This window comes from Micromesistius poutassou (genome assembly GCF_964030765.1).
Source record: "Micromesistius poutassou genome assembly, chromosome: 10".
Taxonomy (NCBI): domain Eukaryota; kingdom Metazoa; phylum Chordata; class Actinopteri; order Gadiformes; family Gadidae; genus Micromesistius; species Micromesistius poutassou.
The window spans coordinates 7,380,313-7,404,074 of NC_140280.1; the positions used below are offsets into that span (position 1 = coordinate 7,380,313).

A 23,762-nucleotide genomic window follows, 5' to 3' on the forward strand; every position below is an offset into this window, starting at 1 on the left:
AGTCTGTTACGCCAGGTGGCACGGAATTCTATACACTACACCTTTAAACCTCAACCGCATTCACTTCAGAATGCGGTTAATCGAAAACAAGAACAATCTACTGGTTCTGGGACTGGGGATAACACTTCCCACTAGTGGCTCAGCTGAGCATGGTTAGTGACTCATGTGGTCAGAAGCGTCTGTGCACAGCCACCGAGTCGCATAGCAACTTCCATCGCTAGCGTTACATTACATCCGGTAGGGCTTGGCCAATTCAATAAAAAACTTTACAACTCAAAGATATGACTGAGAAGTGGGATAGAAGCTTGACTAGGGCGCTGATCGCTTTCTTATGTTATAACATATTAGTGATAACGATTTGATTTCTCTAAAGCTATTAAATATACATTATTATGATAGTAATACAATATATCAACATAACCCTTTCCTAATGTTGCAATGATTTTGGATACCATGTTTTTGTAATATCACTATTAATGTCATCCTATTTCACCCTATTTGATAAGCTGCAGACTAATACCTGCCAAAGTCTATTTACGGTTACATAACACATGGGTATGTATCAGTATTTGCTTGATAATTGTACGAGAACAGCAGATGTAGTATGCCAAATCATCAGACTGCATCAAATACAAACAAACCCACAACACACAAACACATATTCTCAATTAGCGATTAACTTTCTCAACCCCAGTGAATCGTCTGCCCACAGGCTCATGGTCCACCATAGCAGGGGGGGTGATATTTGGACCTTTGTATGAACAAGATGATGTCATGTCCTTTTTCCGATTGGTGGAGAATGAGAGCTTTGTCTCGCCGGGGCCAGGATGGGTCATCATGCTCACTTGTGACTTAAAAAAAAGAAGAAAAAAGAGGAACAAAAACTGCCTGGCCGTACTACGGCACAAACACGCCATGTTCTGTACCGGCCACGTCTGAAATGGGCTGAGACAAAGAAAAGTATTTTAAAAGAAAAGGGAGGAACAAAAGCACATATTGCAATGATTCTGCTTGTTTCCTGCTAAACGTGCACTACATTACGGTCAGCCTCCCGTATGCTGACACTGAACACAGGATTATGAGATTAGAAAGGGAGTCAGACAGACAATGTGCAGCTAAAGTCAAGGTCTGACGCTGGTCCATTGTCCGGACTAGGTTGAAAAATGGTCACTTACAACGACTAGCTAAGTTAAAGAACCACAAATGTGGAGCTCTAAAGTACTCCTTTGTCACTATTGTATGAAACCCTTCAAACTAATCTACAATAGACAGTCACATGCCTTCCTCTGCTTTGATCTCAACACAGAAAGTTGTACGTTTCACCATGACATCACACTGAGATGTAGACGCATCCAAACGTTACACTTGGAATTTTTGATCTTCTGTCCTTTCTATTTCTTAGAATAGTTTTAACTTTGCATAAGAGGGAAGTCTTATCTCATCTGTTATCACAGCTGCGCTACCACAAGGCACTTTCCCTCCCCCTGCTAGCAAACGCGCTAAACAATTAGCCGTCATCATTCTAATTCCTCGTTTCAACAGCTGACGGGTGGATGGCCACTGTGCATGCACGCGCTAAACGTTGCATTCCAGTGTGAAAGAGAAAAGATTGAAACTACCCAGCAGTGTATTTAACAAGAACCATGTGCGACGCAACCGCCCCACCCACACCCCCACCTACCCACCCACCCACACCCCCACCCCCCCCCTTTTCCCATCCGTGCCCTTCAGCTCCTCGATGCCGCCGCCTCCCACTTCCTCCTCCCCCCTGAGCTCCAGCGGCTGTGTTGTTGTTGTCCAGACTCGGGGGCCCAGTCTCTGGACAGGAAGCTGTGTACTTTGGGAGCATTCAGGAAGGCCGAGCAACCTTCCCGTCAAGGGGGTCAAACTCTGGGAGTCAAATAAAAAAAAGGGTTGAGGAAATGGATGGAAGGAAATAAAGACAACTTCTCGTCTCCTCTTCTTCTTCTTCTTCTTCTTCTTCTACTACTTAATTTCCTTCTTCTACTCCTCCAAGCCCCTTCCCTCCCTCCCCTTCACCCCGGTGGTAATGTCATTCTCAAAAACCATGTCTCCATAAACACAGAAACATCAGGGTGTGAAAGCAGCATTTTTCAACTAACCTAAAATATGTCCTCTGGAATCTGTGTGTGTGTGTGTGTGTGTGTGTGTGTGTGTGTGTGTGTGTGTGTGTGTGTGTGTGCGTGTGTGCGTGTGTGTGTCCAGGGCCTGGACGAGCGAGGAGGCTGTGAGAAAGAGAAGGAGGTCTGTGTGGAGCGAGGGCAGAAGGAGGAGGAGATAACCAGGCCCAGGCTGGAAGAGGGGGGGGGGGGGAGAAGAAAAAACAACAGGAAACCCAGTCCAACGCTGTTCGCTGCAAACGAGAAAAGACCCTCCTCTCAGCGTTCCAACATAGCGTTGAAACCGACCAGGACACCAACTCTGTGGGCCGTGTTTTATAAAAACAAACCAGAGATTACAACTTGTGTCTTTTTCCCCTTCTGGTATTCCTTGTCGAGGGCTGAGGAGCCGGAGCAGAGGGGTGACGTCACATCTGGGAGAGGGCAGCGAGGGGAGAGAGCTTGTCATCCAACGACGGCGAGGATGGTCAAGATGTGAGCGGATGCAGACGCTGGCGGACTCTGAACACTGGACACACCGTGGGGCTCTTCTTATTGACCTCTTGGTGGTGGAGAACCATTTTATTTTTGCGTCGGCGACCTCTCCTTCTCTTCCCGGGGGAGATCTTATGGATGTGAAGGCTCTGCAGCGTGTCCACAGACATTTCTTTGTTTAGGTCTTCTGGACATCTGAAGGAGGATCCACATGAAGAACAAGGGGTCAAAGCTGAAGTCTAAGAAGAAAGGAAACGACAATGTGTTTGGCTGTGACCTGATCGAACATCTGCAGAGCTCAGCAGAAGATGGTAAAGTCCTATTTTTTAAACGTTGTCGCTCTATCTAATGTCTGGTGGGAATCGGCTGTATTCAAATGAGCACAATCGTACAGAGCAGGGGTGAAAGAGTTGACTGTACACACACAGGCCTTGCTACGGGAGAACAGTAGGACTTTGTTTTATATGTACTGTGGCGTTGGGCAGCTTGTTGCGTTCCCACAGGGAATATGAAGTCAGATGTCAGACTCGCATAACATTTGTTCAGCTGACGCATTTGTCCAAAGAGACTTCGACAATAAAGATATAACTCAAAAAGGGCTAGAATCGTTCAAGTACATACAAGCCATGAGTCATGTATAGGCGATACATTGTTGGCAGAAGTAAATTGAGTGGGGGAATACTTAGTGGAAGTTTCCGTGCAGAGCAAGAAACCTGGCAAAAACTGTCGTGTTTGAATGACAACTCATTCAAGAAGCATTGAGCGAATAAAATGAGGGATTTGTCATGCAGGGCGTGGCTCAGACTCTGTGGTATTTTCTTTTTTTTGGGTCAGTTTCCTCCGGGCACTGAGGAGCCTGTGTGTGTGTGTCGAGGGTCTGGCGAGCTAGCCGTGAGCTGGGGCAGAAATACACATGAAGAAGAAGAAGCTCTGGAGAAACTTTCCCCATCATCCCAGTTTCATTGAGAAAAAAAAAAGTTTCAACTTTGATATGACTCCAAAGTGCTGGGTTTTACAAGTGTAACTATAACTTGTGCGCTCTCTCTCTCTCTCTCGCCCTGACCTATATATTTAACATGGTCTGTGCTGTTTCTGTTGTGCTGTTTAGTGGGCTGAGGCGTAGACTGGAACTCTGTAATTGCGTCAGGGATGAATGGAGCAAAGTGTTTAATTGGGAGTGTGTTACAGTTACGAGCCAGGGCGTGAAAATAGAGAAACTAGTTAGAATAACACCACTTTCATCGTCTCCACAGCCGCAAATTACTTTTCTACAGAAAGCACGCTGGGACTAAACATGTGACTCAACACTGTGTCTGGCCCCCAAATAACTCATTTGTTGTTGCAACAGGGGAAGACAGATAGTGTCTCTAAACTTAAACACAGGACTGTTACAACTTTATTCTGGTAGAAAAAGATGAGTCACTGGAGAATGTACAACACTTGTTCTACAGATTACTGGAAAACCTGAGGAGCCACGAAATTACACTTCAATTTAAAAGCACTAAGCTGAGAACCACAGAATACCTTACAATTATTTGGTCTGCTTCTGTACGCAGGGCTCAGTGCTTGACCTTAGCTCCACCTTGCCATGTGTACAGATTTAGCCTTTGAATAAGTACTACTTTTGCCCCAAAATGGCTGCTTTAGGCCCTGGTTTACAAATCACTGGCCACAAAGTCTTTAGTCTGTCTCCTCTGTCTTACTAAATGAGAACAAAAGTTGTTTCCCACACAAAACTTATAAATAGGGTGTCATAAGGCATACAATAAGTCATGTGACATGTTATTTTGACTCCAATTGTATCAATAGGTTCATTGTGGAACGGAGTGCTTAGAAGCAGACAGGCTTTGTCGACCACAACCTACAACTACCATTTTGATTACAATTTTGTCTGAATATTTACTTGTGTTGTGCAACCCCCCAAGAGGGATTTTAAGTTAAGATCTACGATAAGATCTACCATATGATTTAATGAGAAATAATTGTTCAATCCACGTGAGCATGAGCTGATCAACATGAGCAGTGCTCCACAGATCGATCTCACATGGCGCTAAATCTGGCAAAACAATTAACGTTCTCCCAGCGTTTCCTGTCATTGTGATTGTTCCAGCCACCCCAGTGGTTTCCTTCTACTGTCACAGCACAGCAAGGTTTTGACAGTCCAGTGGAAACCGGAGCTCCAATCTCGTAGAGCAGGAGAGATAAGGGTAGACTTCTCCACCGGGTCCGGTGGTTATAGCTTGCGCTCCATCCAGCATTTTAGCACAAAGCGCAGCATAAAAGATTCCAGTGATTTTACGTAAAAGTTTCTTGAAGAGTTTGATTTGATTGGTTGCCACAGCCTCCAAATTTGGATGAGAGACAAAGCATGATTGAACTTGATACAATTAATATTCGTGGAAAAAGCAACTTTTGGGGCTTGAAGTGGTTAGATTAATATAAAAGAATAAGATCAGAAATAATTATAAATAGACCAGGCCCTCTTTACTTTGTTCACAACGTTGTTGGACAGCAATCCATACTAAATACATCCCAAACAACTATCAACCAGCGTATTTATAGGTGTATGTACAGGCTTTGTGTAAATGTTCCAATAATCCAGCTAAGGCCTTTTTCTTAATACGCTAGAAATGTGAATATCACCATATCAAGCTGACTTGTTGCCCTAAGGCTTTGAGATTAAATGGTTTAGCAAGCTGCATGCACGATGGTAAACAATGATTACCCGCCTCAATTCTAGGCCGCGTTCTCAATAAAGAACCATTGGTGATTTGTAATGTGTACAATCATAAAGGCTACAGCATGGGGTCGGTGGCAACTTTTCAAAAGTCTGTTTCTATTAGAGGAAATGTCGCAAGTATTACCAGCTACAAGGGCTGGGTGGGACAGGCTTCCTTTGAAACAAACAAACCATTTTTTAACTTCCTGTGGAGGTCCACCTTCTCCTCTGCAGTCCTACAGAGTTGGAGCGAGCAGCACAGCCTTTGCTGTTTACACTGTCCCCTATAAAGCATGTATTTAGTGCTGAGTTTACCTTAGTTTCTGCTGTGTTTGTGTGCTCCCGTTATATTTCTGCCCATTCGGTAACTATGGCCTATTGCACTCCTCACCGTCGCTCCAAGGAGAGATCCCTCGTGTGTGTTCCTTCTCAGGGTTTCTTCCCTCTGGGTAGCCTATATAGGGACTTTTTTCCATGTCCTAAAGTGAAGGGTTTAGGGTGAAGAGGTGCTGCCTTATGTGCAGGATGTGAAGCCCCTTGAGAGTGTAACTGGGATTGTGGGCTGTTGACATTGCGTGACTTCTTATTTGCAATATTGACCTTGCTATACTTTGCCAGTTTTTGTTTTTTGAGGGACTCTATAGTCGCTCCACTAGCTTCCTCTGACTTGACTGTGGCTTATAATCCTAAGTGTGCTCTGAAATCTTCCTGTTGATGAAATTATTATGCAGTTCTTGAATTTGTCATATGAATGGAAGGACATTAAGAATAAACTATTTGTTTTGGAAGGTAACAGAGTAAAAATGGAAATAATAGTCTCCCGAAAAACAATCCAGCTAAACAAGTGCAGCTCAGCATACGTAGCCAAGTCGATCGTTCACGATCATCCAATGTATTTCAACTGTCAGCATCTTCTCTGACCCTGTGTGTGTTGTGCTCTCAGTCCCCCAGGTTCTGAAGAAATGTGCAGAGTTTATTGAGCATCATGGAGTGGTGGACGGGATCTACCGGCTGTCTGGGGTCACCTCCAACATCCAGCGTCTCAGGTATGAAGAAGGACTGAATCAGAAAGCTAGGCGTAGCTTTCTCTAGCTATCTTCTGGATCAGGGGCTCCTTAGGAACTACTGACTGAAACGGAAAGCTACGTTGCCAGCTACCATAGATACCTTCTAGTTCGGAGAGCGAGAGAAAGAGAGAGAGAGAGAGAGAGAGAGAGAGAGAGAGAGAGAGAGAGAGAGAGAGAGAGAGAGAGAGAGAGAGAGAGAGAGAGAGAGAGAGAGAGAGAGAGCCAGAGGGAGAGACAGAGAGTGGGACAGGGTTGGAGTTATAAGAACATTTTCTATCTGATAAAATAATCTCCAGTCAATAACAAGGGGATTTTTCCCTCCTTCTTGTGACTTTGATGTGACTTATGGCTGACTAATGAGGACCTGTGGGGGTCTCTGAGGTTGTTATACTGATGATGGACAAAATGTGTACTCTGGTGATAAGGCTTGTAACGTTGAAGCTAAATCAAGGGTCATATTTTTAGATAATGTTTATAACTTAAATGCTAAATGTTGATATAATGAATGATACTGTACATCAAAAAGTAGTGACTATTCACAAAGTTCACAGTAAATATCTACTTCATCTGTATGTTGTGTGTGTGTCTGTGTGCGTCTGTACATGTGTGTTTTTGTGTCTCTGTCTGCACATGCTTGTCTGTGTGTGCGTGTGTGTGCCTGTGCGTTCCCTTGTGTGTACCCAGGCAGGAGTTCAGCAGCGATTCCTGCCCTGACCTCACTAAGGAGGTGTACCTCCAGGACATCCACTGTGTGGGCTCCTTATGCAAGCTCTACTTCAGAGAGCTGCCCAACCCCCTGCTCACCTATGAGCTTTACAGCCAGTTCACCGTAGGTCTTCACTCTCACCTCCCGTCACACACCTTCACCTCTACACCTATCAGCTCTACAGCCTGTTCACTGTAGGTCCTCACTTTCACTTTATGATAACACACAATTGGCTCTGCCTGGATACAGGTGTTTATTTGTCTACTGTAAAATATATACATTTTTGTGCTGAGGTGTGCTGCTGTTAGTATCTCTCTCTCTGTCTCTCTCTCTCACTCTCTCTCTCTCTCTCTCTCTCTGTCTCTCTCTCTCACTCTCTCTCTCTCTCTCCCTCTTGAGTGTGATCCATTAATAGATTACTTTTATCCAAACCATTCCACAATGCCATGTATGCATACGTTCTTATCATGGGTGGTCCCAGTGAGAGCTAAACCCCTGACCCCCACAGCTCTGACCCTGTCCCCAGACATGACCCCTGAATGTAACACAGTAATGCTCTTCCCCACAGGAGGCTGCTCGTATCCTGGAGCCGCAGGAGAAGCTGGAACACATTCAGCAGGTCATCAAGGAGCTCCCCGTCTCCCACTTCAGGTGAGCACAACAAGGGCATGGCCCGCTAGCTCCAGCTGCTAGGGCTTCATGATGAGACCTCACGCCTTGTAGCGACCCAGATTCAATTCCATCCTGTGGTCCCAAGGCAACGTGTCATCCCGTCTCTCTCTCTCCTCACACACTTGTCTCTGTCCTGTCCGTTCAAGCCCCCAAAAGATACTCAGATATCACCTGGCTACTTCACTGCCATCAGAAGTCCCCCTTTCATTTAAAAGGGACAGTACCTGCAACATGTGCGTAACATTCGTAACACACACTTGTTTTCCTCTCCATATCAGGACCCTGGAGTTCCTGACCAAACACCTGGCGCACCTGGCCACACTGAGCAGCCAGACCAACATGCACACTCGCAACCTGGCCTTGGTCTGGGCTCCCAACCTCCTCAGGTGAGTGTGGTGTCAGAGGAGGCCACTCAGAGTTCTTTGTCTTTATTCCTTAACCTGTTACTGTGTTAGCTTCTAGGCTATACTATACATTACTACCATTGTTATGAGATTTTATTCCTTTTGGGCCAACCCATGCTAAGTGTATATGTGTGCATGGATATTGCATCCACCAAATTACTTGGTCCTTTTGGTGGTCCTTTTGATTTTAGTCCTTTGTTTTCCTTTAATATCAATGGATGTTAATCTAGGCCCCAACCCCCACAACTATACGGGATGGATTTAAGACCAAATCTATCCTGGATAGGTTTTCACCCGCTGGCGATCATTTCAATACTTCCCTTGGGAACTTGTGTGACATTTCAAGAAGAGTTAAACAATGTCTGTAAAGAAGAGTATCCCCCCCCAGGTGTAAAGACATTGACGCGTCGGCGTGCAGCGGGGACCAGGCCTTCCAGGAGGTCCGTGTGCAGCAGGCGGTGGTGGAGTTCATCCTCAACCACACGGAGCAGATCTTCAACCGCGGGACCGGCGTCTGCAAGGCTAAAGAAGGTACGCATCCACAGACTCTACACACAGAGTCAGCCACAGCCCAAAGGTACCGGTGTCGACCCTCAAAGTTGCCTGCCTACCTGTATTGGAAATTGAAGGAGGAAGAATGATCTGACCCCTCCCTACTTCCTGATGACTTTTATCTTTAAAAATCCCTGTGAGTCTCTTTGGATAAAGCATCTGCTAAATGACTACACGGTATGCTATGATGATTTATGAATATAAATCGTAAAAAGTAAATCAGAGTGGGTTAAGTGTCGTGGCTAGGGTGTTAAACTCCCAGCCTAAAGGTTCTGAGTTCAATCTCCGCTGTATGCAGTCTAACCTGTAGGCATCCAGGAGCGTCCATCCTATTGGTTCTCTAAGGCCTACCCTGTGACCCTCCCTCTCCTCCCAGCGCCGAGCTATGCGTGCGGGGAGCGCTACGCCACGCTGCCGCTCAGCGCGGGCCACGGCCACGGGCCCATGAAGCTGATGAGCCTGGAGGAGGCGCAGGCCCGCTCCCTCGGCCCCAACCACCCGGTCCACCGCGAGCGCCAGCGGGAGAACAGCCTGCCCGACGCCAGCACCGCCACACTCTACCACACCGTGCTGGACATCTCCGACACCAAGTAGGCACCCAGGGAGACGGGAGGGGCACATGTGATCCCAGACGGACTGTTCTGGGTTTGAATCCCAATGTATTCTGTCTCCCTGTAGTCTTTATTCATGCAGTTTACCTGAGTGTAGTCACTGGTTATAGCGACTGTACCAGAAACGAACAAACACAGGGTTTGTTTGCTTGGTTATGGGTCATGATGTATGAGCAGTTTGGATCGAGTTGATGGACTGCTGCTGCTGAATGTAGTTTTATTAAAGTCATCTAATAAGCCGATTCAGTACCTATTGCAGTTCTTATGATCCCTGGACTGTACAGTTGGTCCAAGATGTTTCCCTCTTCTCTGGAATGGTTATATTCATTATGGTGTTGTTAATTAGGGCCTCAGAGACTGTTGCTATGATTCAGGGCTATACAAATACATCAAGATACATTCAGCACTAAAAGTGCACGTTATCCGTTCTTTAGGAGGAAATTCTCTGGGAAATCTAAGAAGTGGAAGTCCATCTTCAACCTCGGGAGATCTGTGAACGAATCCAAAGGCAAACTGAGCCGGAACGGCAGCGTGTTCATCAGAGGCCCAAACACAGGTAACATCTCAACCTATCCACAGTGTTACAACATCCAGCTGTTTCTATACGACTACCCTCTTGCTGCTTGAGAAAGAAGCTACCCGCTCCTTATTGACATGCATCTGAGTTCACTGTAGGTGTCTGTTAAATGAATGAATAGGTAAATATCCAGGTTATGTCTATCATTATGGGATAGAAATCCATGGAGTTTAACAGGTTAGGACTGACCTGCAATAGTGTCAGGTCCTTGTCCGAGAAAACTCCATTCTGAAATGCCTGTACTAACAATACAGTGTGTTTTATGGGAGCATGGCCGTGGGAACTTGGGAAGATTCACAGTAATACACACAGAGGGGATAACCAAGAATCCTTTAAGAGCAAGGCTAAACCACAAGTAGTAGTTATAGTTTAAAGATAGAAAACACCCACAGTGATGGAACGGTAGAACAAAGAGCCATGTAGCCAAGGGGCTGAGGTTGTTGTCTGTACAATAGGGCTGCAGCCACTGGTTTACAAGCCACAAGGAATACAAGCGTATCATGATAGGAATAGGCAACGGGTGAATGAAGACAAAGGCCATAGAGTTGAAATGTGATACAGATTTAGACATGGTAAATTAAGATCATACGTTAATAATTTAACTAACCATATGTTCTAAAGATATCTCCTGGAACAGAGACAGAGCATCCTTTTGTGTTGTGTTATTAAGTCTGATTGTATTATTCCACAGACAAGGCAGCTCTCCGCCCCGCCAGGAGCATGGACTCGTTGTGCTCTCTACAAATAGGTAACCGATTCAGCATATTCAAATCATATATATACTCTCCTATACACTCGTATACACGAGTTACTAACGCCTTACTGCTAGTTGTACTTTTGCCTACACCACAAATGAAACATTGTGTATTTACATTGTATACACATTGTATTTTTCATATTGGCTTCTTCCTGGCAGGCCGGAGGCATGCGTTCATTTGATTAAACCTTATTTGCCTTTTAACTGAGAAACCTTTCCCCACGCCCTAGACGACGACCGAACAGGAAGCCCGCCCAGCGGGGCCAACGGCGCCCTGACCCCGGACGCCAAGTCCCGGACGCTGGGCTCGGACTCTCTGTACGACCTGAGGGAGGAGGACCAGCGGTGGGACTTCAAAGGGAAGACCACCCCGACGACCAATCAGAGAGAGGGGGCCGGCTCCTCCTCCTCCTCCTCCTCCTCCTCGCCGGCTCAGAAGACGCTCCCGGAGCAGCTCAAGGTGTTCAAAGGGGACGACCTCCCCGGGTTCAAACCCACGTCTCCCAAGAACCGGAGGATGTTGTACTCAGGCTCCACCCACCACAGCCACCACGGGGCGTCCAAACCCTCCTTCCCGGGCAGCCTGTTCCCACTGGAGTCCTCGTCGCCGCGGCACCAGCGCAAGGCCGTCAACATCTCGGAACCCTTCGCCGTGTCGGTGCCGCTGCGCGTCTCGGCGGTCATCAGCTCCAACAGCACGCCGTGCCGCGCCCACGTCAAGGACAAGACGGCGGGGGGCATCAGGCCCCTCCTGGGGGAGGGCAGCAGCAGCAGCAACAGCTCCAGCTGCTCCTCGTCACTGCTACAGCTGGAGACAGACGGGGGACGGGGGAGACCGGCGGGGGACGTCCCGGAGAGAGGGACCTCTGACCTCAGCTCAACCGGTAGGGGAGGTTAGCGTTCGTCCCGTAAGACGCTGCTGCTGCCGCCGTTGATTGTGTCTGACTGCAACACATTACAGGGTAGTACCAGGATACACCAGTAGGTGGTGCTCCAGGCACTGTAGGTCAGGCTGGCGTGAAGGCAGACGCGTTCTATGGCTGTGTGAGTCGTTGTACTGACATTTCTGGTGATTATTCCCATGATTCATTGCTTTTGCGCAGAAACTCACCTTAGCTACATCAACTCTTAACATAAACCTAGCCATCTGTAATGTTTTAATGAACCGTAGCATACTTGTACTATTCACATGTTATTAATCATGATCAGAGAATAATAATAACATGTGAATGTTATTATTATTAATTTTTAGATCACATTCTCTTCTTTCCTGCAATTTCTTCTTTCCACGTTAAATCAAGATATGACACATGACACATTACATATTATGATATAGTAGAGAGATTAATATAAGATATGATTCTATAGTGGCTTTTTCCATGTTCCAAAATGGACAATTCAATTAATAAATACTATAAATATCATATGACATTATTGATTGGATGTTCAGATCCACATATACCTGATTGTTTAGTAAAGAGTACTAAGGAGAATCACTGAATTTTTATTATCATTTATTTTAATCACTCTAGATCCCAATGAAAGAGCAGCACAAGATGTTGGCGAAGGGAAGGGTCTTTCTAAACTGGAATGTTCTGGAGAACATTTAACATCATCTCCTGGGAAACTGGTAATCATTTTATTTATTTACCTAACCCTGACCTAAGCCATTTTTCAATAATAAATAAATGTTATTATTGTATCATATATCATCATATTATATTATCATATTACATTATGCTAATATTGATAACAGATATTCTTCTCAGTATCTGTATTGTGTTCATCATGAAAATTATGGATAATAATAAGTATTATGCATTTCGAATGAGGCTTATTATAATGTGTCATTATCACCCCTTGCCATTTTGAGTACATGCACTCTAAGAGGTCTGTTAATCAAGATACATACACATCAAACAATTACAATATATTAGATCAACTAAGATAAAAGTGATGCATTGTTTCCTAATTTGGCTTATATCGATCAATGAATGTGTCATCTCAATATCTTCCAGGACAAGGGGTCTTCTCCCAGCGTACAAGAGCTGTGGTCGGAGATCCACAATGAACTGAAGATCACTGAGCCGGAGTTGGACCTCCTGGATAAAACCTTCAAGCCCATCTTCTGTCCCGAGGGCTCCTACGAGATCTCCTCTCTGCGAAAGAGCTCCACTCTGAGCTCCAGTGAAGACCTGAAGACCAGGTTCGGAAGAGGAGGAGCGTCCCAGAGGAGCTCCAGCTCTCCCACTCTCTCTGTGTTCCACGGCGTTCCCAAAGCTTCCGCCGTCACTCTGACCGACATCCCCGCCGGGTCTACAGGACCCAACCGCGTCAGGAAGCTTGCCTCAGAGTCGGACATCTTGCTTCCCTTCTACCAAAACATGGACTTTGCAGTCGGAGATAAAAAGCTGAACCCTTTTCCTTGTGCTCCTTCAAAAGAGGAGAGGATGAGCAAACTACACAGAGCCTCAATGGTCAAGTCTACGAGCTTGGATACCTGTACTGATATCAAACACTGGCAGGTCCTCTCTGGGAACAAAAGTTTGGATTTCACTCAAGCCAATCTTTTTGAAAACACAGTGCCTCCGCTGGTCGACACTGGGGCCAGGGGGTTATTAGAAGGAGCAAGTCAAAATGCAGTGGAAATAGAGACGTATGAGAACCACAAGCCATCAGAGGAGGTTTTGATGGAAACCCCTTCCACCAAGACTTCATCTGAGGCCAGACAGGAACCCCAAAGCTCAGCAGATGAAAAAGCTGCAAAAATGTCCAAATGTTTGGTAGACAGACCAAAGACGTCCTCTGAAGATGGAAAGAACCGCCTAACAGAGGTTCAGAAAGTGGCAACATCATCCAAACATTTGGTGGACAGACCCAGCACTTCCTCTGATGGTGGACAGAAACACCTGGCCCAGATTCCCAGAGCAGGGATCTCAACCATACGTCTGGAGGACAGACCCAAGACTCTGGTGTTCCGCCACCTGAAAGAAGACGAGGCATGTGCGGGACACTCGGAGGAGCTGGACCTGGGCGAGACCTGGGATGAGCTGAGCTCCTGCTCCAGAGAGTGGGTCACCAGTCCTCTCCACACGCCCGAAATAGAAGATCTGTTACGCAACCACCTGCTGCTCGCCCCACCATTCTCCATCCTGAGCCCAGCGGGTGGAGGAGGAGAAGGAGGAGAAGGAGGAGGAGACGGCGGAGGAGGAGAAGAAGGAGGAGGGGGAGGAGGAGGAGGAACTTCATCTCATCCACTGAATCCGAACAAGCCGTACCCTGCGAGCAATGGCACCACCTCAGGAACCCCCGTCTCTCAGGGTCAGGGGAACGCAGACCAACCAGAGGAACCCAAAGTGTCTCGTTTCCAACCTCTACTCCCCAGGACGAATGGAAGCGGCCACAATGCCGCACCTCTGCAGCAGACACGGCAAGGCTCGGCAATAAAACCAAAGACCACCCACGGTAACTGCAACCCGGTGTCTCAGCGGTTCCGCAGGCAGTTGTCCCAGGAGGTGTGTCCCACCTCTGTTAGAAAAGAGGAAGGCTCAGCGGCCAAACATGCTCGGCCGTGCTCGCTAAATCTGGACCTGGTGGGGCGTCGCTGCATCCGAGACATCTCCAATCAGCAGCAGGGCCGTCACCTCCAGGAGCTGACCCCCTTCCAGCGAGGCCCGCTGCCTGGCCAGCGGCCCGGAGACAATGGACAGGAAGCCCTGGAGCTGGAGCTCTTCCTCAACAACAGCCACGCCCCCCTGCGGAGGAACTCAGCCCCGGTGAGCGTGTCGTCGGTGCGGACTGCCTTCATGATCAAGACCAGCCAGGCCAAGGCCGTGCCCGTCATCCCGCCCAAGGTGCAGTACACACAGATCCCTCACCTGCGCCAAGACGGCGACCTGCGCGGCACGGTCCGCCAACAGGAAAACCAGAACCCTAAGAGAACCGACAGCACGCAGGGGCAGACCCCGCTGCCGGCTCCGCCCGCAGCCCAGGCGGCCGTGGCGGCAACGACGGCCGGGGTGCTCAGGAAGAAGGAGGAGCTAGAGAATAAGAAGCCTGTGCTGAGACACCAGAAACACCCCCCTGCAGAGAAACCCCAGGAACCCCCCCAGGAGGCCAAGAACGGAGCCTCTCGGGCCCCAGAGCCACAGGTCACTATGCGGAAGCCCGCCGCCGCCGCCGCCCCCACCCCGCCCGCAGACACGGACGTCTTCCTGGATTGCCCGCGGCCCAACCGGCCCAACATCCTCCAGAGACCCTCCTTCAGGAACCGGCAGAGGCCCCAGAGTCTGATCCTGCTCAGCCCGCCCTTCCCCATCATGGACTTCCCTCCCCTGGACGACAGCAAGCTGCTGCTCTCCCCCAAGAGGAGCCTCAACGACGCCACGTCCCTGGCCAGGCGGGAGGAGGCGACCGTGGGGGTGAACCTCCGCAAGACGCCGGATGGCAAGGGGCTCCAGAACAAGATGACCATCCCCAAGAGTGGCCAGCGGCTGGAGACGTCCACCAGCTGCTTCTACCAGCCCCAGAGACGCTCCATGATATTCGAGAGCCGCACCCAGCGACAGATCGAATGACTCGTTCACCCCCCCCTATTCGCACATCACCCACACTTCACTGGATTTTTGAATGACGTCATGTATTTAAGGGGTTCATTCGCTGGTCATTAGCGCCGCGATTAGTTGGTCCAGGAAAACAGACTGGTTAACAGTTACAGTTGTTTAGAAGGAGGATGCACGTGGAAGTCGTGAAGGAATCAAAGGTCAGTGAAAAGTCTTAGCAGATGGCGCTAAAAGTTATATTGTGATTATGGAGTGTTATATAAAGAATGACTAGAACAAGACATCCAGTTTGAAGGTAGGTCTATACCAACGGTTAAAGTGGGGGTGAAATTACGTCTAGGAAAGTGGATCTACATGCTTGAGTGTTTCCTCATTCAGATTTCCTCTTATAACTGACTTTCTATGTACAATAATAGTATCACAATAGCATCGACAATTTATTATTGTATATGTTCTGGTTTTGCTGATGTCCATTCGATTGAGACTAGAGTAGACTACTTTTAGATGGACGTTTTTATGTCATTATGTTACTGATTGAGTAGTTTGAGTATGCTATTGTATGTTGTACATATAGAGCTGAAGTGTTCCATTGCATTACCATGCGTTGAATAAAGGGAAGACGCATCACTGTCGCATGTAATTCTGGGCGCATTTTCAACAGTCTTGCTTTTTGATTCTACTGTAGTCTATAGAAACGCTAGAAACTATTTTATTTATTCTTATACTATTTTACAGAACAGGGACTGAAGTGACTAATTGTGTCAATGATAAGATGACCGTATTTCAATATTTAAAAGACAAATCCATTGCATTTGTTTAATCACAACAACATACTGGATTTATATTATATGTTGACCAAAAGATTTAAGTTAATTTTATTTTGTAATCTTACTGTGTCAATTCTGTCCTTTTCTTCTTATTTTATAAGAAGTCAAAGTATGAATTTAAATGGACAAAGCTCAGTTTAATGCTATCACATTATGGACATTCTTGTGAATTATTTCCTGTGTCTCCTTGACTGAAGGGCTGAATTTTTATAGATATATTTTCTCAGTGCGTCTGTGAATGAGATAGCGATCCTCAAACAAACTGACATTTTATGTGCACTTGTAACATAACCTGAAATGATGTACAGGACACTGAACTTGTCTGCTTCTTACTCTACAACAGAAACATGAAATAGAAAGTGTAAATATAGCCCACAGTTTGAAGATTTGAGAGAGTAAACAACCCCCTTGTGCATTTTGCCAGATTTCAGGGAAATACACGTTTTTTAGACGTTGTCCATGACTGAAACTTAACACAAAATCACAACCAAACTTTTGCTCAAATGCCATCTGAAATTCTGGAATCAAGCCATATTTTGGTCTTAAACTCGAATTAAAGGTGAATATTAGGAGTGTTCATTGATCTTACATTGCTTTTTATTTCATTTTTTAAAGAAATCTTCAATTTAAAATAAAATGCCTTATTTGACCATTAATATTAGTTTAGAGAGGATGTGTTTGTATGTACGAATGGAAGTATTCAAAGCCATCAATGAATGTTTTCATTGATGTTTTATTGTTTTGCTTTGTATTGTTTTATGAGAACAGGTATTCCTCTATGTGGATCTTATCTGTCAATAAAAATATATATATTTACATTATGCTGGAAGCTGTACAATTTTTAATCTGTTACCAGTATCTGGCATTCCAACCATAACGTAAATTAACCAGAGCAACAGAAAGGAAACAAGAGCTCTTATCTATAAGTTCTTCTGTATGCAGCTTCTAGCACACACACACACACACACACACACACACACACACACACACACACACACACACACACACACACACACACACACACACACACACACACACACACACACACACACCCCCCCCCCCCCCCCCAGTGAATCCACAAAGCTGCAGTTAGATTTGTCGCCACCGAGTGTCGCTCATGTTCAATATTTTCGAGTCGGTTTCTCCACTCATCATTTCAGTGAGTGTGGAGGCCTCTAGTTCTTTGCATGGGAAATCAAAACATCCCACATTTCTAATCCGGCTGCCAGTATATGCAGTGTATTTGAAAGATATTCACAAATGATGTTGTGTGTGCGTGCCTGTTTATGCTTGTGTGTATGCACGTTTACGATACATGTATGGTCTGCGTCTATTTGTAGGCTGTAATTTTAATTATATATAAATTGCCCAATGAATCAATACCTTAAAGCCTTACCAAACATGTGGCTCTGATCATCGTCAGTATCAATAAATGCATTAATTATGTGTTTATATTAAATGCAAATGCATATTCGGACAATATGGTTTTAATTATGGTTCAATTAAGGAGACAACCTTGAGTTTACCTGCAAACTATCCCAAGAATGTAAATTACACAAAATAAAGTAAAGTTGAGTATTTCTAGCAGGCCTGGCCCACTGGCTGCAGGGCAACACCTGGTTCATTAGGCTTCAGACCACTTGCATAAACTATTTTATATATTATTACACTAATCATTTTACTATACAATCATTTGATTGGTAATGCTTGGCCCTTGGATGAAACTATCAGCTCATTCTTGAAATGTCACCATAACGTGTAATCAACCTACAACCATAAGGCCCTAAAGGTGATTATTCAAACATTAAATGAATCTACAGCAGTGGATGAAAGCAACCAGATTATACCTGTAACGAATCAAATGATCCCAAACGGGGCAACAACAATCCCGGTTCTAGGAGGTAAAGAAAAGCACCGTATTCTATTCAAGCAAAAGGTATACGCGTTCAAAGGTCATTTCCAAGTCCGCGCACTTCATTATTTCCTCGACCCTTGACACGTGAGTCTATGGCTCCATAATGAGGCAGCAGCCTCCTTTCGCGCTGATCCCAGAACAGGTCGGCGTGCATGTTGCATTTCAATTAGAGCCGGCCGGCTGACGGGAGGCGGAGAGGAGGTTCATCATCTCACTGGTGGATATATGGAAATGCTGCTGACCGTTATGCAGCCTGCAGGGAATAATCAGTGGCCCTGGGATTAAAACACTGCTTCACTGTGTTCACTTCTGTTTTTGGCAAAGTTTCACTGGCTGTTTACTTGTTTTCATTCCCATTTCGTTGTACACCAAAGCTGTTTTCAAAGAAAACAGCTTTGGTGTGCCAAATATGTGGCAAATAGCAAAATAAATGGGGAACTTAACTTGCCAAGGGGTTAAACTTGTAGTGAAATGTAGGCTAGTTGAAGGTCAATTCATGGTCACGGCTGTTGTCTCTCATCGACTGTGAAAATGTATATTTAACTATCTGACACAGGTTGTGGCTCCCTTAAAAAAATGCTTTCTATAGATGAGTACTATTATCTGAGTATTTTTATCTGACAAAAAAAAACAGCGATTGAAAACGTTCCACAAGTGGAATAATTAACATTTATCAACTTATACAGTCTACATATCACCTAAGTTATATCACTATCACTTAACAAACAAGTGAAAACCTTCCAACCAGGCAGCAACAACCACCAGCCAAGGACCGGGGAGCAGAGCTGGGAGCAGCCAGACTCCTCCGGGAAAACGAACAAAAGAACCCAATCCATTTATACTTAAAATTACCTAAACAACTTTATCGTGTTCTCATCAAACATTGTGGATATATTCAGCAGGATAATATATCCCTAAACAACGTGAAACATTTAAAAGGTTTGGGGTTGTGCATGTGTAGTGCCGCGGAGGGCCGCGCGGGTCCGAGAGGCTCCTCATGGAGAAGCCACGTGTCCGCCTCCAAAGAGTGTCCAACTTAACCACCTCCTTTGTACCACTAACCCACATCGGCAGCGTCCCTTCACATAAAGGGATTTGCAATTTCAAGATATTTCAGCTTAAATGTTTTTGACAGTTCCCTCGCTTTTACCTCGGCTTGGTTATTTTAACTGTGCCAAATGGGTCACCTTGGGTTTCTGTCTGCGCGCAAAGGGCTTTTGCGCGCATTCAGTCTGAATTTTTTTCCAACTTTCCTTGACGGGGAAACCAGCTGCTGGTCGTGAAAAGACGGCTTATTAATTGTCCTTTGTCATGCAGAATTGCTTGATTTCTAAAGAAACGTACAAAGGCTCTTTTTCAGGATTCAAGTATTTTGTTTCGTGCGTATTTTCCAACCATCGAATCAGCTGCAGCGCCGCTCCGTCTACCAGACTCTCAGGTACTGACGGCGGCTCCCTTTGTCCCCTTGTAATGCTGTTGTAAATCGTGCAGACTGATTTGTTACAAGCTGGTCTTTTAATCTGATAGATAAGAGACATGTCAAAGAAAGGCCGTAAATAAAAAATTAGCCGGTATAAAGACAAGGGCGAGTCTGCTAGATGGGCGCCTGTTGGCTCAAGCCGCTCTCGAGCTCCGAGGGAGCCCTCTCTCCCCGGCTCCGTCAGGGTTACGTCAACAATTCGCCTTTCTTCTCTCCAAAAGACACTGTCGTTCTTTTTCTGCTACAATGAATTGATAGGCACAAAATTAAGAATAAATAAATTGAGCATTTGGAGCACCGCGAGCGGCCATAAGCTCCCCCAGGGCGCGTACCCCGGGGCTATTGAACGGATAAAGGGCGCTTTGCCGAGGACCCAGTGAGCAAAATGGGACTCTATGGTGCAATTAACAAAATAGTCTAATCCCATATCTTAACAAATGCAAATATTAGGGTTTTGTTAAAATGGTTAAGTGAACAATTAAAGGAAAGTTTACAAGAGAGCCTCCACGTCCCGGGTGATACAAAAGGGCCATGAGATGCGGTGCTGCGGCTCCCCGACTCAACAACAGCTTTTTTGTTGGCAGTGGAGTCTGGCGATGGATTTTTAACGAAGTAAATACACTTTAAACTCTACTCTTTAGAGCCTGTTGCACAGGGCGCGTTGACGAGGAGAGGTAACGCATGGATCTAAAGGCAGCAGGATAGATGCGTAAAGTAGTACTTATAAAGTGGCCATCTGCACTATCCTTCCGTAAATCTGGTTTTATGCACTCCAAATAATATATCACTTTTTAAACAATAAACTCAAATTATGAAAAATATATATTTGGGAGTTTATCTTTAAAATGAATGTGTATCCTAAGACACACAACCGAGAGACATATATATGTATTTCTGCGTCCTTCACCCTTTTTTTTTCCTTTTGCGTCGTGACTGAAAAGCCATTCTTTTATTTTGTTATTATAGGGCTATTATCAATTAGTTAATCTAATTACGACACACGTTTCACAGACTATGCAGGAGGAATGATGTAACTCACATTTGGAGGTGAAACATCCTTTATTACACTGGACCACGCCACTTGCATACACTATGTGTGTGTGAGTGTGTGTTTACAGGTTTCTCTTCCACACCACTGCATCTCGGTGTACCTTGAACCTCGGACAGAAGGGCGCGCGTCTAGATGATGTTCTGCTGACTGCGTGGAGAGGATTGATTCAGAGTCACGCGAGGAGGATCCGGACAGGTTTAGACGGAGTCTGACAGGTCGTTCTATGAAACCTGGGAGGACATATGTATATATATATATATATATATATATATATATGTGTGTGTGTGTGTGTGTGTGTGTCTGTGTGTGTGTGTGTGTGTGTGTGTGTGTGTGTGTGTGTGTGTACAATAGACACATGGTTTATTCATATAGGGGGACACCCGAGACGACTCTATAGATAAGCATATTTTAAGGTTGTTATAGACCTCTGTTAACCCCGAGCTGCACACACCGGCACGTTTTATGTGCAAATATAAGCAATCCGTCAGTTTGCTGGCACTCGGATTAGTCATAGGTTAGGTTTAATGTTTGCACGGTGCATCAGATCATCGCAAGCAAACGTCGCACTGCAAACTTTTGAACCAAGAATGAGTCTTTGGCGTCTTGGATTCTCCCCGCTATAGTGCAGGCTGCGTGTCCACCTTTCACTTGGATTCAACTCCAATAGTATTCTAATATTGCTTTATGTAATCTTGAATAAAAAAAAATGGCTAGGAAATCCAACAGACGTATACACTTTACTTTATGGCAAATAGACTAAACTTTAACTTTGTTGTGTATTGTTCTTGTTCTTTGTTTCCCCTCATGTATTGGCCTTTAAGCACAATTTTATGAGAGAAAAGGTGCAATTTAACGTACATTATTCGTTAGTAAACTCAAGCTTCGGTTTATCAGTAGTTGTCAAAGTCTCTGGTTCGCGGCCGCGCGCCCAGTGCGCGCTCCCAGTGGTGCGCAAGGGTACGTTTGATTGACATGACAAACATCAAGGGTATGTTTGATTGACACGACAACATCAAGGGTAGATTTCTCAGAAATATGTTTATTCATGTAACATTTTAAATAAATAAATATTTCTTAATGACACTGAAGATATAATTTCAGAGTGTTGTGGCGACAATGCCGTAATGTCAGGAATCCTACTTTTGTACCATCCACACACAGAGTGAATCTAGTTTTTAACATCAATACAAAATACTGCTTTCTTCCCAAAACTAAACAACTTTTTCCAATTCATTTTCTTCATTTGGGTTGTTCATCATTACACATTTTTCTAGCATAGCCTTAGATAGATTGGCGAAAACAAATTTACAAACCGTTAAAAAAAACTACATAGAAAACATACAACATGTATTCAACTATACAATAAGTCAGAGAAACCCCTGTTCATATATATTTTTTCTTCCTATGTACAGACGACTGCACTCAAAAGTAACAGTCTTTTTTTGGCTGCATTCAAAGTTTTACGGTAACCGCATATTGTTTATGTGTGTGCGCGCGCGCGCGTGTGTGTGTGGTTGCGCGCGTGCGTGCGTGTGAGCGTAGATCTCACGGGGACACGGACAGGTCCACGTCGTCCTTCTCTGATGAGGAGGACGGAGATACGGGGCTGTCCTCCTCCTCCTCCTCCGAGCACCGTGCGGACGAGCACTTGCAGTTGTGCGCGCCCCCCGCCCTGTGTCCGCTCCCCTTGCCCTCCTTCTTGTGCTTCACCCGGCGGTTCTGGAACCAGATCTTCACCTGCTTCTCGGACAGGTTCAGGTACGTGGCGATCTCGATGCGCCGCAGCCTTGACAGGTACATGTTGGAGGTGAACTCCCGCTCCAGCTCCAAAAGCTGCGTGCTGGTGAAGGCCGTGCGCATGCGCTTGCTGCTCTGAAGTTTGGCGTTGTTACTTTCTGTGAGAAGGAAAAAGGAAGGAAAGAACACGAGATAAGTCACACAATCAGATGACGATTTACCCCAAAAATAAATGCACAACGACAACTTGCGACAAATGCGTGCGTGGCTAGTGTTTGGCTCATCCTGGTCTGCTAACTCATATCCAAGTGATGCACATACAAAAACAATCAACCATCATTCAAACTCACCGATGGAGATGCAGTGGAACTGCCGTGGGTCGGGCATGGAGTAGGTGGCTTGGTAAATCCCCGGGCCGTGGCCGAGGTGCGCGCCGTTGGTCGAGGAGTGCCTCGACAGCGCCGAGTGGCAGTACTGCGAGCCGAAGGCGGGGAAGGAGGCCTTGAGCAGAGGCAGGGACGGCGGGGACGGGTGCAGCTGCGACGCGGCCATGCACAGAGGGCAGAAGCACAGCAGCCCTGCTTTCCTGGAGTGGCAGGAGCCCGGCAACGCGTGGTGGTGGCCGGAGTGCACCGCGTACGGGAACAGAGGCGGGCTGTTCTCGTTGCCCTTGTCATTGGCCTCCCTTAAAATCAACGAATCCACCAGGAAAGACCTCGGCATGTTGACAGGAAAAAGTGGAAACTTTCTCTTGCGTGCGCCTGTGTGTGTGTGGAGAAAGAGTGGAGAGGAGTCGTAGCGTGCGTCGTCAGTGCGGTGTGGAGTGTTCGCGTAAAGAGAGTGGACAGCGAACTGGTGCTGATGAGAGCGACGCGCGCCTTAAATAGCACCGGTGGCGGGGCCGCGCGGCTCCGGACATGTGACGGTTACGCGGTGATGCGGTGAGAGCTCTCAATGGGGTCGCTGCTTTTCTCTTGGCATTCCCACTGCACGCTTCCCCATTATTTCACTTGTTAACTAAATGAACTGCATAATGTAGTCTATTCTTGTCGGCCCCACCCACACCGCGAGAGGCGGCACTACCCGATACCCCCCCTCCCTTTTCATTATCACCTATTTTATCAGAGATAAAGCCCACGTTTACGAAAGAATACATTGAAGCGAGATTTGGGAAGGGCGCCGTATGCATTTGGAGTGGGTTGGGTCTTTGAAATGGAGTGCGTTAGATATGGATAAAGAGCGTCTTATTGCGCTCTCTCTATCTGGGGTCCCTAACTTAGACACCAGGGGCCAGTTCTCACGGGGATTCTCAGCGTGGCCCCTGATGGATCTGACACTCCATGCTTTATCCCATCGTTTACGTTTCTCCGTTAAATGTTGTTTGTCTTGCGGGGCTGTCACTAACACTAATCTCTTCATTAAAATCTAGAATAAGATTCAACCCTTTGGGAAGCACACAGAAGCAGGCCTAACCCTTTCTTTAAAGCCACGTTTCAATGCTCTAGTTGAA

The 23,762-nt window shown here is 46.0% G+C and overlaps 2 protein-coding genes across 2 annotated transcripts; one reads left to right on the forward strand and one right to left on the reverse strand.

Annotated features, from left to right (window-relative positions):
• Positions 1-2,355: 2,355 nt before the first annotated feature.
• arhgap31 (Rho GTPase activating protein 31) lies at positions 2,356-16,854 on the forward strand. The gene is made up of 12 exons (XM_084473797.1): positions 2,356-2,926; positions 6,278-6,380; positions 7,086-7,230; positions 7,676-7,758; positions 8,058-8,165; positions 8,572-8,714; positions 9,112-9,325; positions 9,781-9,902; positions 10,615-10,671; positions 10,911-11,564; positions 12,213-12,310; positions 12,699-16,854. Exons 1-12 carry the CDS (start codon positions 2,827-2,829, stop codon positions 15,255-15,257), a joined length of 4,386 nt encoding a protein of 1,461 aa, XP_084329923.1. The 5' UTR covers positions 2,356-2,826; the 3' UTR covers positions 15,258-16,854.
• A 5,206-nt stretch (positions 16,855-22,060) lies between these two features.
• Positions 22,061-22,975, reverse strand: gsx1 (GS homeobox 1; the record flags this gene model as incomplete). Its single annotated transcript, XM_084474603.1, has 2 exons — positions 22,061-22,410; positions 22,603-22,975. The coding sequence occupies 2 exons, from the start codon at positions 22,973-22,975 to the stop codon at positions 22,061-22,063; spliced, it is 723 nt and encodes a 240-aa protein (XP_084330729.1).
• Positions 22,976-23,762: the final 787 nt, after the last annotated feature.

What these genes read in the sequence shown, in the direction of transcription:
- arhgap31 (XM_084473797.1), top strand. Translation starts at nt 2,827, where the DNA reads ATGAAGAACAAGGGGTCAAAGCTGAAGTCTAAGAAGAAAGGAAACGAC. An exon ending in GCAGAGCTCAGCAGAAGATG is followed by an intron (nt 2,927 to 6,277) that starts GTAAAGTCCTAT and finishes TTGTGCTCTCAG; the next exon opens with TCCCCCAGGTTCTGAAGAAA. An exon ending in GTTGTGCTCTCTACAAATAG is followed by an intron (nt 10,672 to 10,910) that starts GTAACCGATTCA and finishes CCCACGCCCTAG; the next exon opens with ACGACGACCGAACAGGAAGC.